The sequence below is a fragment of the Eurosta solidaginis genome, chromosome 3 (assembly GCF_040869045.1).
Source record: "Eurosta solidaginis isolate ZX-2024a chromosome 3, ASM4086904v1, whole genome shotgun sequence".
In the NCBI taxonomy this organism is placed as follows: domain Eukaryota; kingdom Metazoa; phylum Arthropoda; class Insecta; order Diptera; family Tephritidae; genus Eurosta; species Eurosta solidaginis.
In genome coordinates, this window is record NC_090321.1 from 285883747 (window position 1) to 285897309 (window position 13563).

The 13563-nt window shown below is 42.3% G+C and overlaps 1 protein-coding gene across 3 annotated transcripts in view; it reads right to left on the bottom strand.

The window, feature by feature from the left end:
• LOC137245762 (neurofilament medium polypeptide) overlaps positions 1-13563 on the bottom strand; it is a 47746-nt gene that overhangs the window by 4622 nt on the left and 29561 nt on the right. For all 3 annotated transcript variants that reach the window (XM_067776926.1, XM_067776924.1, XM_067776925.1), the window contains exons 4-5: positions 10097-10870; positions 9818-10007 (exon numbers count right to left, since the gene is read on the bottom strand). In XM_067776926.1, coding sequence (XP_067633027.1) covers positions 9818-10007; positions 10097-10870 — 964 coding nt within the window. The remainder of the gene's footprint in view (positions 1-9817; positions 10008-10096; positions 10871-13563) is intronic.

Below are 13563 nucleotides of genomic sequence, written 5' to 3' on the forward strand. Positions count from 1 at the left end.
GTGCTGGTGGCGAATGTCCCGCTACTCAACAGTCCGACCATGAAATTCTTTGTTTCTATCATATTTCCTAAGTCTTTGCCAATATTTAGCCTTTCTGGAACAATTTAATTTTTCCTCCAATTTTGCACACACCGAAGGTCTGGGTTCATGTCCCGGAAAACTTAAAAAGTAGCACTACGCAAATTGAGAGAAAAGCGATCTACCTATCCTCGGAGGTTCATCGCGCCAAGTAGTTATTTATTCAAAAAAATAACATGGCTGTTATTTAACAAAAAAAGATCTAAGTTTGTAATATGGTGTATTGATCTTGCTATCTTGAATATCAAGTACCAATAAAATCGACTGATGAGCGGAATACGAATATCACCCTATGTCGGCGGCTGTTTGGAAAACGCCCTATTTCAGAATTCGGTGCAAGAACGTCCTTACATTTTCTGAGATATGGCCTTTTCGAAACGGCAGCCGAGATAGGGTGATATTCCACTCAGCAGTCGAAATGTACTTATACTTGGTAATTGTCACATACATTCATACAAACATCCAAATAAAGCTAATATAAGTGTGTTAAAAATGATCTAACTAAGCTAAGTTGAGAAAAGGAAATTTGCTACATAAGCATCGTCAGACATTTAAGTTCTTCTTTTGATGGACGTTCCAGGCTATACCCATTGGATGTCATGCAAAGAGCTTATGCTCAATGTTGTAGCGTGTGGGCTCAGCCCAAATCTCGGATTTCAAGCACACTAACTGGGGAATATCACCCCAACTGGGTAATTTAAATTAGTTAGCTCGATGCTTTAGGAATACTATCTGCGAATATTTTATTTAAGGGACTAAACCATTACATATTTGCGTATCATTTGTTACGACCGACTGGTTGCGATCGACCGGTAATGCGATGGAAAAGTTGAATCCGACTCAGTTGCATCGCAAACCGTAGTTGGATCTAAATTGGTAATCGAACACACCAAAGTGCTGGCGAACAAAAGGTAAAATTTGCCACTAAGCTATAGTGTTAAGCCGCAGCTAAGGTGACAGATATCCGGAAAAGTTCTTTCTGGTGAAAACGGCTACCACGCCAGTTACGAAAATTTTATCCCCAAAAAAATCTTGGGCATCCTATCCAGTACCAGTGAGTGGAGTACCGTGGTGATAGCCAGTGAATTTCCCGGCTGCGGAAGGGAACTTCTTTGAGTGACTAACCCAAACGGAAACGGAAGGTTCGCGCAGCTCCGTGACCATCCCACAATAAAGGTGAAGCCTTCAGGTTGCAGCACACCATCAAAAACAGCTGGTTTTTCTGCCAGGAGCCCACACAAATTACCACAATATCGGAAGAACAAGGTAAAACTAAGTATTTCGTAGTTTGGCATCCATTTGGATCCAGTAAATTGCGCTGGCACACCCGGAAACAAGCATAAAGTCGTGCGCTGAATGCATGAGCATACCGTGGCGCTAATTGGGAGAATTACCCGTGTTTTTTTCTTGGAAGACATCGCATAAGATATCATGCAGGGCTGCGATTCGAATAAAGAAAACCAAGTGCGCATTTCCTGAACCCTGATCGGGAGTTTTTGGGATTAGTGAGGATTCATACTCGCACGGAAGATTGGTCCTTTCAGTTCGTTTCAGCGGGGTGGCCCATAAATGCACACGAGCAAAGTGTCTGAACCAATTGTGATCCAGTGAAAGTGTAAATCCGAATGTGTTGATTTGATGCAACTATTCACTTCCACGTGTGGGTAATCGCGGCGCATTCGGCTCATTGAGCAGACGAGGGATTTGAAGGTGGTGAGGTAGAACGCACACACCAGTGGAGTTGTGAGTTAGAGTGCATCAGGTCAATACATTTGGTGGTAAAACACTATCATTTTTTTTTTGCATACTTTATTTAAATACAAGAATACATACGTGGTAGTTATATAATAAAATTAGTACAGTAAGAGTGCGGTAGGGTTTGGTTGGAACAATCGGACAGCGTAACCCAGGACTGTAAACTCGCGTATGCGAGATCGCGATCTTCAATCGCGAACCGTAACCTTTGGTCATGTTAGGTTGTTTTGACCAGATCCTCCTTCACCTAAGATAGATTAACCTCTTTCTTGCATATATTTTTTTTCACTTTGTATATGTATACCTACATTTAAGTGAGATAGGAATTTAAATAGGCATATTTTTGTGATCAGCCAGGAGCTGTTAATCTATATAGATTTAGGTGAGATATGAGTTCCCAAAACCTGGTGTGAATATGAGGGTGATGTAAAATCCCAATAAGAAGTGCAGGTCGGTGCAATACATGTGATATGATACCGGGGGGCCGCATACAGGTTCGAGATCGGACATGAATAATTGCATTAGTCCGAAAGTCAGGTCAGATGCTGGGACGTCCTAGGGTAGGCCTGTAGGTTCTTGAATTCATTTCTTTTTGGAGTGATTGTTCCGAGCTCGGCTCAACCGTGTCCATGCACAGGGGTTGCACCGATGAGCAACCATACGTTAAGTTGTCATATCATATTGATTAATAAATAAAACATTATAATGAATTGTTAAATTGAAGTGAAGGTGTGATGAGTGAATTTCTTGACGGGGTCATGACGGACGAGGACGGGATAACATGGGGGAGTGGTAGGGTGGCATGAGCGTGGGGAGTGACTCATGAATATGGGGGGTGTAGGGAATTTTAGGGGCCAGCCACAAGGGCCTAGGTTGGCAAAAGGTTGAGGAGGGGCGGACAAGGGGGGTACGAAGGGGACGGACAAGGACAGTTAGGGGTATTGAGAGTTAGAAAGGGGGGGTTGATGATTCTATTGGCCGTGGCTGGTCAGATGCTACGAGGGTGGAGTGATTACTCCGGTGTCACTGAAGGGTATGAATTTTTTTTTATTGCGGTTGCTGCGTGGACTGTGGAAAACGAAACCCACCCATATCCGACGAGCTAGTTCGTGCTTAAAGGCAAGCATACCCACATTCCGCGACAAGTCCAACGCAGCCTGGCGGAGGCCAGAGGAGGGGTCGGGCCCCATCAAACCCGCCTGCAATAATAAAATGGCGCCCAACGTGTGGGGCCCCATGAAAGTGGGTACTTCATGACTTTTTTTTTCAAATTTAATACTTCTGCATCTGGCTAAAAATTTTGAGGCATAATAGAATCATCATTAGGAGGGGCGGGATCCCGACGCAGCTCATTTTGGGGAAGTATGTCCGGATGATTGTGCGAAGGGATATAAGTACAATTTAAGGAATATCGGGGGGCCTGTTCAGGTCGAGGTGGAGCAGCTACAGTGCAGGTGGTGGATCAGGACGCGCACTTGAGGTAGTTCCACATGCGACTTGAAGTATCAGTTCAGTTCAACTGGTGGGCGGCTACAGTGGTTGCGTCAGATTTTAGGGCGTATTAATTGAGGTAGCCCACACTCGTTTTACTGAAGTTGGGTTTGGATCGGGCCGGGGCGGCTACATTGTCGTGCTTCGACGCATGTGCGTGACGCTTGAGGTAGTCCTGAATTCGGTCTGGGCTAAGTGGGTGTTCGTGGCCATCCCATGCGGATGAAGATCAAGTCCGCATGGCTTTGGAGCGTCCACTCAGGGGTTTTGGTTAGGACGATTTTTGAGGGGTTGGGGCAGTTTGACTGGGCTTCCGATTGGGAAGAAATTCATCACACACACTTTTGAAACAATTCATTCGTTATTTAAAATTCACACGGAATAGTAAAGGAATACTATATTACACGGTAATTGCTAAACGGACATTGAGCTTTATCAGGGTTGATGCGCTGTTCTAACGCGCAGAATTTAACTTTCAGAAGAGATAACCTGAGTACACATATATATATCTACATATCTACGCTTAAGTTGAATCTTGAAACTTACATATCGAAACACGTATATAAACTTTAACATTTTTGTAAACGCACGGCTTGGGCTTCGCGAACAAAACTTTTTGTGAGGAGATAATAGCTCGGTTGTATCATGACGAGAAGGGGTTCGCGGAAAGCAGGGCTGCATGGCAGTAATAAGAAGCAAGTGGGGGATAAAGATAGGACTTCGAAAATAATCGCCGGCGAGGACGAAAGTGCCATAGTCGAGCAAGAGGATACCAGCAGGGAAGAAGGCGCCATAGGCGATGACGGAAATCAAGCGGTCGAGACATCGCGTGGAGGCCAGCGGATCATACCCGTGGGTGACATTCCTTCGCCAGAAGTGTCGCTGTTGGACAAAGGCAGCGGCGAACTGTTGCAGAAGTTCGAGTCGATGTTCTTCCAATACCAGATGGACGTAAATAAAACCACGGCGGATGCTATCAATGAAGCGATGTTGAAAGTTCGGAAGGACGTGCGTAGCTTGGGGGATAGGGTCTCAGCCGTGGAGAGACACCACAGTAATGATAAATTAGACGAGAAATCGGGGTCAGGGGAACAGGCGTTGGTAGACCGTTCGTGCGAAGAGTGCGAGTCAAATGGTGCGTCAGGAAATCAGCGATCGCAGTCCTGCCGGCGGCTGTTCACCGATTCACCAGATGGTAACACCGGGGTCGCACGGACCGACAAGTTGAAGTTTAAAATAATTAAAGATTGGGGCTTGAGATATGCGGGAAACTCGAAGTCAATACCCGTTGAAAGGTTTTTGTTTCGGGTGGAAACGTTACAAAAGCGTCACATTTCTTCGGAGGATTTATATGCCAACTTTCATTTGCTTTTGGAGGGATCGGCACAGGATTGGTTTTGGCTGTTTATGGAGGAACATTCGGAAGGGAAAAATGTAGGGTTTACCGAACTCCGTAGCGCGTTGCTGAACCAGTTCAGGAAAGCCGATTGCGACGAAGAGATTAGACAGGCAATGAACGAAAGGAAACAGGAATTTTCTGAAACATTTGACGAATTTTAAGCAAGCATCAAGGGTATGGCATTTACGATGAAGGATCGGATGCCCAAGCTTAGTTTAGTTAACCTGATGAGACGAAATTTGAAATACAAAATTAAGAACTTGATTTTTGGATGTCACATAGAAACGCTGCAGCAGCTGAAGGAGGAGTGCAGGCGGGCCGAGAAGCACCTCAAGGAACAAGAGCAAAAGTTTCCGAGGAGGAAGCTGGTCGACGAGGTAGAGGCAGAGCCGCACAAGGACCCATGCGACGCCGCGGAGGAGGTATCATTGGAGGCGCTGGACGGTCGAGATCGCAAGGCGTTTCACCGAACCGAATCGAATAGAGGACCCGCAGAGGCGAGGATCTGTCAAACGGTTAAGAAGGTGGATACGAGAGAAGATGTGGCGTGCAGTTCCAAATTCCATGACCTGGTTTGCTTCAAATGCAACGAGATGCGAACGAGATTTGTGCTGTGCGACAAATGCAAACAGGAAAACCACATGGCTGGCGGCAACTTCGGGAAGAACCGTCAGAACCAGCCACACCCGGACCACAAACAAGAACAGTGACAATACTTAAGAACACAGTGCAACCGAAGCCAAAGAGAACATCGTTATATAGAACCTGGAATGAAAGAAGACAGCACTACCTGGAAGTTAGGAGGAGAATATTCAGGGATAAGGTTGAGGAAAAGGAAAAAGGGAAGCATAGAGAAAGGAATAAGAGAAAGATTGAGAAGTTGCGAGATAAAATCAAAGAGAGGAAACATGTTAGGCGAGCCCTAGAAGCGACCATTATCCGAAGCGAATTGGATAAGCGGCCATATACTGAAGTCATCGTAAATGGAGTCCAGATCAAGGGTCTGTTGGACAGCGGAGCGTCGGTTAGTTGCGTAGGTGGAGACGCGGTCAAAATGCTGGGTACGGACGACGTTCAATCCATGGACGAGGAACTAAGAACAGCGGATGGAAAGGTGCAGGCAATCATCGGCAAGCTAAAGGCAAAGGTTCAGTGGAGACAGACGACAGTGGATTTGACTTTGTACATAGTTCCGAGTTTGAAGCAGAGACTCTACCTAGGTATAGATTTCTGGGATAAGTTTGGTCTGATGCCGACTGCAATTTCGGAAATAACTGGTGAGGACAGCAATGTGATTGAGCTATCACAGGAACAGAAGGTTAAGCTGGAGCACGTTAAAAGTCTATTCCCATCTTCTGCTAAATTGGGGCTAGGGAAAACGCACTTGATGGAGCACGTCATCGATGTTTATGATGAGACGGTGCCCGTAAAACAACGCTATTATCCCTTGTCGCCAGTGAAGCAGAAATGTGCGTATGAGGAGATAGACCGGATGTTGAAGCTTGGCGTCATCGAAGAGAGTGACAGCGCATGGAGCTCACCGATAGTGCTGGTCCAAAAGCCGGGTAAGAATCGACTGTGCGTCGACATGAGGAAGCTGAACGAACGGACGAAGAAGGATGCGTATCCCACTCAGCATGTGGAGGGAATACTCAGCAGACTCAAGGACACATTCTTCATAACGGGACTGGACCTCAAGGACGCCTTCTGGCAAATCCCGCTGGAAAAGAGATCGCGGGAGAAAACCGCCTTTACGGTTCCGGGCCGCCCACTTTACCACTTCAAGGTCATGCCGTTCGGCCTATGTAATGCCAGCCAAAGGCTGTGTCGCCTGATGGACCGTGTTGTTCCGTCCAGACTCCGGGACAATGTTTTCATCTATATAGATGACCTTTTAGTTTGCTCACCGGACTTCGAAACTCATCTTCAACACTTGTCTGAGATAGCAGAGTGCCTCGCGAAGGCCGGACTGACAATCAATGTGCAGAAATCAAAGTTCTGCCAGAAAGAGATCCCATACCTAGGGTTTATTATAGGTCAGGGAGAGCTGCGGACGGATCCGGCGAAGCTCGAAGCGATGGTGCAGTTTCCGGTACCGAAAACTATCAAACAACTTCGGAGATTCTTGGGACTTACATGGTGGTACAGGAGATTTGTGCCGAACTTTGCTACCATCACGTCACCGTTGACGGATTGTCTGAGGAAGAAGAAGGAGTTTTGTATGACGGATAAGGCTGTTACTGCTTTCCAAGAATTGAAGAACGTGCTGGTATCGCCAAGAGTGTTGGTCAATCCGGACTTCGCAAAGCCTTTCTATGTCCAGTGTGACGCGTCCACTACGGGAATCGGAGGGGTGCTCTTCCAGCTGGACGGCGAGGGCAATGAGAGACCCATCTCATACATTTCAACATAAACATTATAATGAATTGTTAAATTGAAGTGAAGGTGTGATGAGTGAATTTCTTGACGGGGTCATGACGGACGAGGACGGGATAACATGGGGGAGTGTTAGGGTGGCATGAGCGTGGGGAGTGACTCATGAATATGGGGGGTGTAGGGAATTTTAGGGGCCAGCCACAAGGGCCTAGGTTGGCAAAAGGTTGAGGAGGGGCGGATTGGCCGGCCTCATACAAAGGAGGCGAACCGAAACTCGGTCAAGGGGGGTACGAAGGGGACGGACAAGGACAGTTAGGGGTATTGAGAGTTAGAAAGGGGGGGTTGATGATTCTATTGGCCGTGGCTGGTCAGATGCTACGAGGGTGGAGTGATTACTCCGGTGTCACTGAAGGGTATGAATTTTTTTTTATTGCGGTTGCTGCGTGGACTGTGGAAAACGAAACCCACCCATATCCGACGAGCTAGTTCGTGCTTAAAGGCAAGCATACCCACATTCCGCGACAAGTCCAACGCAGCCTGGCGGAGGCCAGAGGAGGGGTCGAGCCCCATCAAACCCGCCTGCAATACATTTACCGTTTATTTTTAGCGTCATAAAGGTATAGATCTTTTAAAATTATCTGGGAAATTAGCATAAAGACTCGTTTATTAATTGTAAAAAAAATATAAGGAAGCTACCACAACAACACGACAAGGAAGTATGATTACTGCTAGGCCCATTTTTATGGATTAATCGCCTGTAATACATATCCGGCGGAACAAACATTCATAGAAACGTTTTTTGTCACCTTATTCGATGGTGCCCAAAAATTAACTTGTTGCGTTGTTTTTTTGCAACTTACGCGGACACAATTTTAATAGCATTCGGAAGTATAAAAAACGAAGAAGTAATTAAAAACTCCATTAAAGAAGAGTTTGTAATGGTATGTGTCTAGGGCCTCGTAAGTAACAGCAGATGTAGGACGTACTAGCTGCTGGAAGTTCTGTGTTCGTGTCCTGCTTTCGCGAGGTCAAGTCTCCGGCATTTATGGGCGGCAGAGTTCTCGAACCTTGAGGCAGCAATTAAGCTAGGTTCTAGAAAACTTCTAGTATATACCAAGAAGATGAAGTTATTCTTTAACAGAATTCCTGGCACCCAATTGAGGTTTTTAGTTTGGTCGTCAAACAAATTTCGGTAACACTATGGACACATTCAGTCCATGTGAGGCCTTTATTTACCAACCAGATCAACCTAACCTAATGAAATTTGTATTTCTTTTCACTGTGTCGTTCAGACTTACAGTCAGCTTCGCATACGACTTTAGTAAATTTTAACCTCGTAGCATGAACTTTTGTGCATTCCTTTAGTTGATTTCAGCTTATGTGGCATGAAACAAGAATTTTACTTTTACGTAAACATATTTCTGAAAGAGTAATGATTTTGCCTTTGTTTTGGTAAAACATAAATATTGTGACGAATATTAGCATCACTAAGCGATACTATCATCACTAATCCGATACTAAGCAGTTACTCGTATGTACGTAAACAAATCAATCATCATGTGCACACATACATACAAGGCAGCAGAGAGATACTCACAAACCCATGCTATCATCAGCCGAAGTAGTACTCACATATACACACGCATATGGCTACAAACTACAAATATACATGTATATGGCTGGTAACCAAGCATGAAGTTCACAAAATTACTAGATCTTAAGAGAAGTCGGTGAACGAGGAAACCGAGCGTATAAAAGCAGCGCAAGCTGAGGCATCAAACTGCTTGATTTAAACACGCAATTAGTTGTGAAATAAGAGTTATTGTGAAGTACTCTCAAAGTAGTCCTATAAAGAGCATTTTGCTTTATTGAATATTGGAGTTATTTATTCAACAGTTTAGCTATTCGAAAGTTAGCAGAAGGTTTGGAATAAGCGGCATTTCAGTAAATTCGTTACAATATGTATATATGCTCACTAAGGCATCAAAACTTGCCTTGAAAATGTGTACCTCAGTAATATATGCACGAAAATGCAAAATAAAGGAATTTTTTGAAAATAGGAGGAGTCAGGCTTTAAGTTCAAACTGTTTTTTCTTTTTTTATTTTTCATTGGGGGTTTGAAGATAACGAAAAAGATTATGAGCTGGCAAATGAGGGTAAAGCACTCGATGAATTTACGGTAAACGCCCAATCAATTTGAGAGAAATAAAAGGGAGACATAAGTTGCATATGATCAACCAAGTAGGAAGGGTTCTGATAAGTAATAGGGTTTTCCATTTGATCATCAAACAATATTCAGGTTACACTTTGAACACACTCAGTCTCTGAAAGGTATTTACCATCATAATCTTTTTCACTCTTTCTTTTCTTATCTCTCCGTCTTTGGGTAATTTGTTCCAACCTCTTTGCACGTCCGACAAAAGATGTGAATTCTTACAATTATGCAGCAATGTATTCTAGTAATAAAAATTATTTGGTGCGATATACGCCAGAAGAAGTTAAGGACGAACTTCTTCTCCAATTCCTATTAAAGCAGATGAGTTATTTCTAAGAAGCTTTCGATATTAAGAATATGTGCACTCGCAGAGCCTGTCGATTGGCGACCGTTTAGAAAAATTGTTTCTAGAATATATTTTACTTGTCCCAGGATTTCACACCTTAACTCAAAATTTCCGCTCAAGAAATAATACTGCCCATATCACCTCATAATATTCTTACCCTGAACCATTCTCCCTTTTTACGCTCTTCTTCTTACGATCAAGGCCAAAATAAGTTGACCAGTCAATCGATTTTTTCTGTCGTAATTTGCTTAGACGTGCAGATTCGTAAGGTAATTTAAAACTCAAACGTTTAGTTTCCTTCAAATCACGTTTTTTCTTACGTCCTTCTGCCTCTTCTTCTTCAAATTCTACGATATCAAACAAAAGTGAGATTAGTTAGAAAATCTTAACCAGATACATATATTAAAACTCTTGAAATATCTACTTAATGTCCTACCTTCTTCATCCTCATCTTCTCCTTCTTCTTCTTCGTGCTCCTCAGATTTGGAACCCTCTTCCTCTCCCTCCTCGTGACCATCGTGTGAGCCATGATGATCGCTTCGTTTACGATGTTTATGCTTCTTTTGCGCATGTCCGCTATGTTCATGTGCATGTTCATGTTCATGCTGATGACCATCATGGGCATCTACAGATGTGGCAGCCTCAGTTGCATTATCCTTCTTGGATGGTACTTCTAAGAGCATATCTGTAGTTGATGCAGTTGTTGGTGCACGTGTTGATGATGTTCGTATTTCTTCATTAATCGAACGTTTCTTTTTCTCATAACCTGTGGTTGATGCAGCACCAGAGCCAAATAGCTCACTAAGCTCTTTTGCTACTTTATCGTCGGTCTTACCCAAGTTGTTGCTTTCATTGATGGCTTGTTTTGTTGAGCGTTTGGCAACTGGAATACGCTTTTTACGTTCTGCATATGGTAGCCATGGTAGAACGGGATACGATCGTTTCTTTTGCATCAACATATAATAGGGGGGTATGCGAACTCGTTTCTTTTCCGCGAATAAATCACCCTCAATTTCATTCTCTTGCTGTTGATATTTTTCCCATAGATTGCGCAAAGCGTCTTTGTAACGTTCTTCGCGTTCATGTTCCTGTGCCTCTTCAATTTCTTTCAAGAATTGTTCTGTCAATTCGGAATGTTCGGGAATGGATATTCCTGCGCCGGGAGGTGTTTGAGTTTCACGTTCACGAAATGCTGAAGAAGGCTGCAGATCTGTAATAAATGTGCATGAATACTTAAGCCTCTCATAATTCGAAGTAATATGTAATTAATTTTAATTACGTACAAAGCCTAAATGGCTATGCCATCAGCATTGGGAGGAACCTCTTACTGTTATTGTTAACGAAAATTACTTCCTGTAGGATGAGGAAAGTGTTATGGATATAGTCAGTCCAGTTCGAGGCTTCAAATAAGCGCCCCTTTATCATGCGCTTAGATATATCTATTACAAAATGTGGGTTTAACAGTAACAAATAGTTACAAAAATGATGCCGAAATGATCCGGAAACAGACATCCAGAGATATTTCCGAAATGATTCCGAGATAAACTTGTGAAGGATCCCGAGAGGAGCCGAAATATTTGGCGTGCGGTCCTTTAATTAATCTCGAAATTATATCCTCAAAATAGCCATTAACATATTCCGAAAACATTGCCGATAAAGTTTGGAGATACAAAGGCACGAAGTGCGTAAGCTTTATCGACATTCGTTATACTTTCGGTTTCAAACAGACGGAAACGAAATGGGAATCGGGAACCCATTCGGAGAATCGAAATGGAAGCCCTGTTCCGTCCCTGGGAGATGGATAATTTCGAAATATAAGATTTTTGACAATGGCGGTGATCAGTGTTGCCATTTCAGCTTTTTCCAAGCAAAATTTAGCTTTTTTTCAAAATTTTATAAAATCTAGATTAACAATTTGGTGTAGATTAAATTTAAAGAACATTGAATGAAATTGGGCTGGATGTTAAAACTTTGAGGTGCTTAATAACATATAATGCTATCGTTATGGTATTCAGAAATCGAAGAATATTAACTTTATTATAGCAAAATCAGCCTAATAGCGATTTATTTCGGTGTGATTGCTATTCGATTCAATAGGCAGTTTCATCTGCTTCAAAACTACTTTCGAGCGAAATTTAAATTTTTGCTTTTGAGAAACATTTAACTGGTTCTCTAAGTTCACAAGTAGACAAAAGAACTATACAATTATATTTGTTGTCATTAAAGGTGGCTTGAACCATTGCAAACTGCTCTGAACGAATGAGATAATATATTTCTAAAACGCCAAAATTTAGAAAAATTATCAAAATGAAAAAATAGAGGCTTTGAGTAAAGCTAGCCTGAAATTCCTGAAAATGAGGAAAAGAGTTCTGCACAATTACGCCTAATTACCACATTTTTTAAATATTTTTATCTTTCCAGGAACAGAAATATTGAAAATGTACTCACAACACCATTTTTTTAAATTTTCTCCCTTGCGGGAACTCTAAGACCATTGAAAAGCATTTTTTTAATTTTCAATATTTTTTTTGGAAAAATGTGAATGTTGACCGAAATTTTGAAGAACTTTTTTTCTCCTTTTAAAGAGCTCCAGAACCATTGAAAAATTACTCAGAACACCATATTTTTATTTTTTAAATTTCAGACTTTTGGAAAAATGTGAATATTGGGCGTAAAACTACAGAACTATTTCTCCTTTACAGGCACTCTTGAGCTATTTGAAACCTACTTAGAACAGTTTTTGTTTTTTGTTTAGCGATGTTGTGTATTCAGTATGACAGATATGCTGTAGTTGAAATAGTAAAAGAGTCTCAAATACGTCACTTTAAAAAAATTTTACAAAAAGCGTGCCATCTGTAAATTATTTTATTTATTTTCTATAAAATTGGAGTACAAATTAATTTTAGTTTTTTACTAGAAGTATACGTTTTTTGTTTTGAATAAAATGAACAAAACGCTTGAAAAGTTGCCTTAAACTTTTAGATTTTTTTTAGCTTTAGCCTTTTTTAGTTTTTTTTGTCTCTAGCCTATTTTCTGAAAAAATTCTGGCAACACTGGTGGCGATATATCTTAGCTTTCATGAAATGTTACTCATACGCAGCGTTGGTTTGTCTTATTTATGAGCATTCAACATATCAACGCCGATCTTTTCGCACTCCTAAATCGTATCGCTTAGCATAGAGTTACTTAACTACCATGCTTTAGGTGTAGCAACCATAGAAAGACACGCGTATACATATATACTCATGTACATATGTGAATATGGGTGTTTCCCACCACGTGACGGACGTTCCATTCTGCCAAACTCTTTTGCATATCTAACCTATTCCAGCCATAGGGTCAGAAAATTTATTTTTGGTTATAAACGACATTTGTAGAAACCTATTTAAAACAATTAAAGTAATTCTTCCCAAGCGATCACAGTTTTTTTATGGCTCATTAAAGATGCAGTTAGGACTCTTATTTGAGGTGACATGTTATCTTCATAGAATTTAGCGAAATGGTTTATGATGCATGAAAACGTTGTATGAATGGTTGATACAGGAATGTACAAAGATTATAATTACTTACTTACTTACTTAATTGGCGCTTAACCGTCTAAACGGTTGTGGCCGTCCAACAAGGCGTGCCAGTCGCTCCTTCGCTCCGCCAACCGGCGCCAATTGGTGACACCAAGGGAGTTTAAATCGTTTTCCACCTGGTCCTTCCAACGGAGTGGGGGCGGCCCTCTACCTCTGCTTCCATAGGCGGGTTCCGATAGAAACACCTTCCTGGCCGGAGCATTATCTTTCATTCGCATAACATGGCCGAGCCAGCGCAGCCGCTGCGTTTTAATTCGCTGGACTATGTTGATGTCTGCGTATAGCTCGTACAGCTCATCATTAAATCTTCTTCGGTACTCGC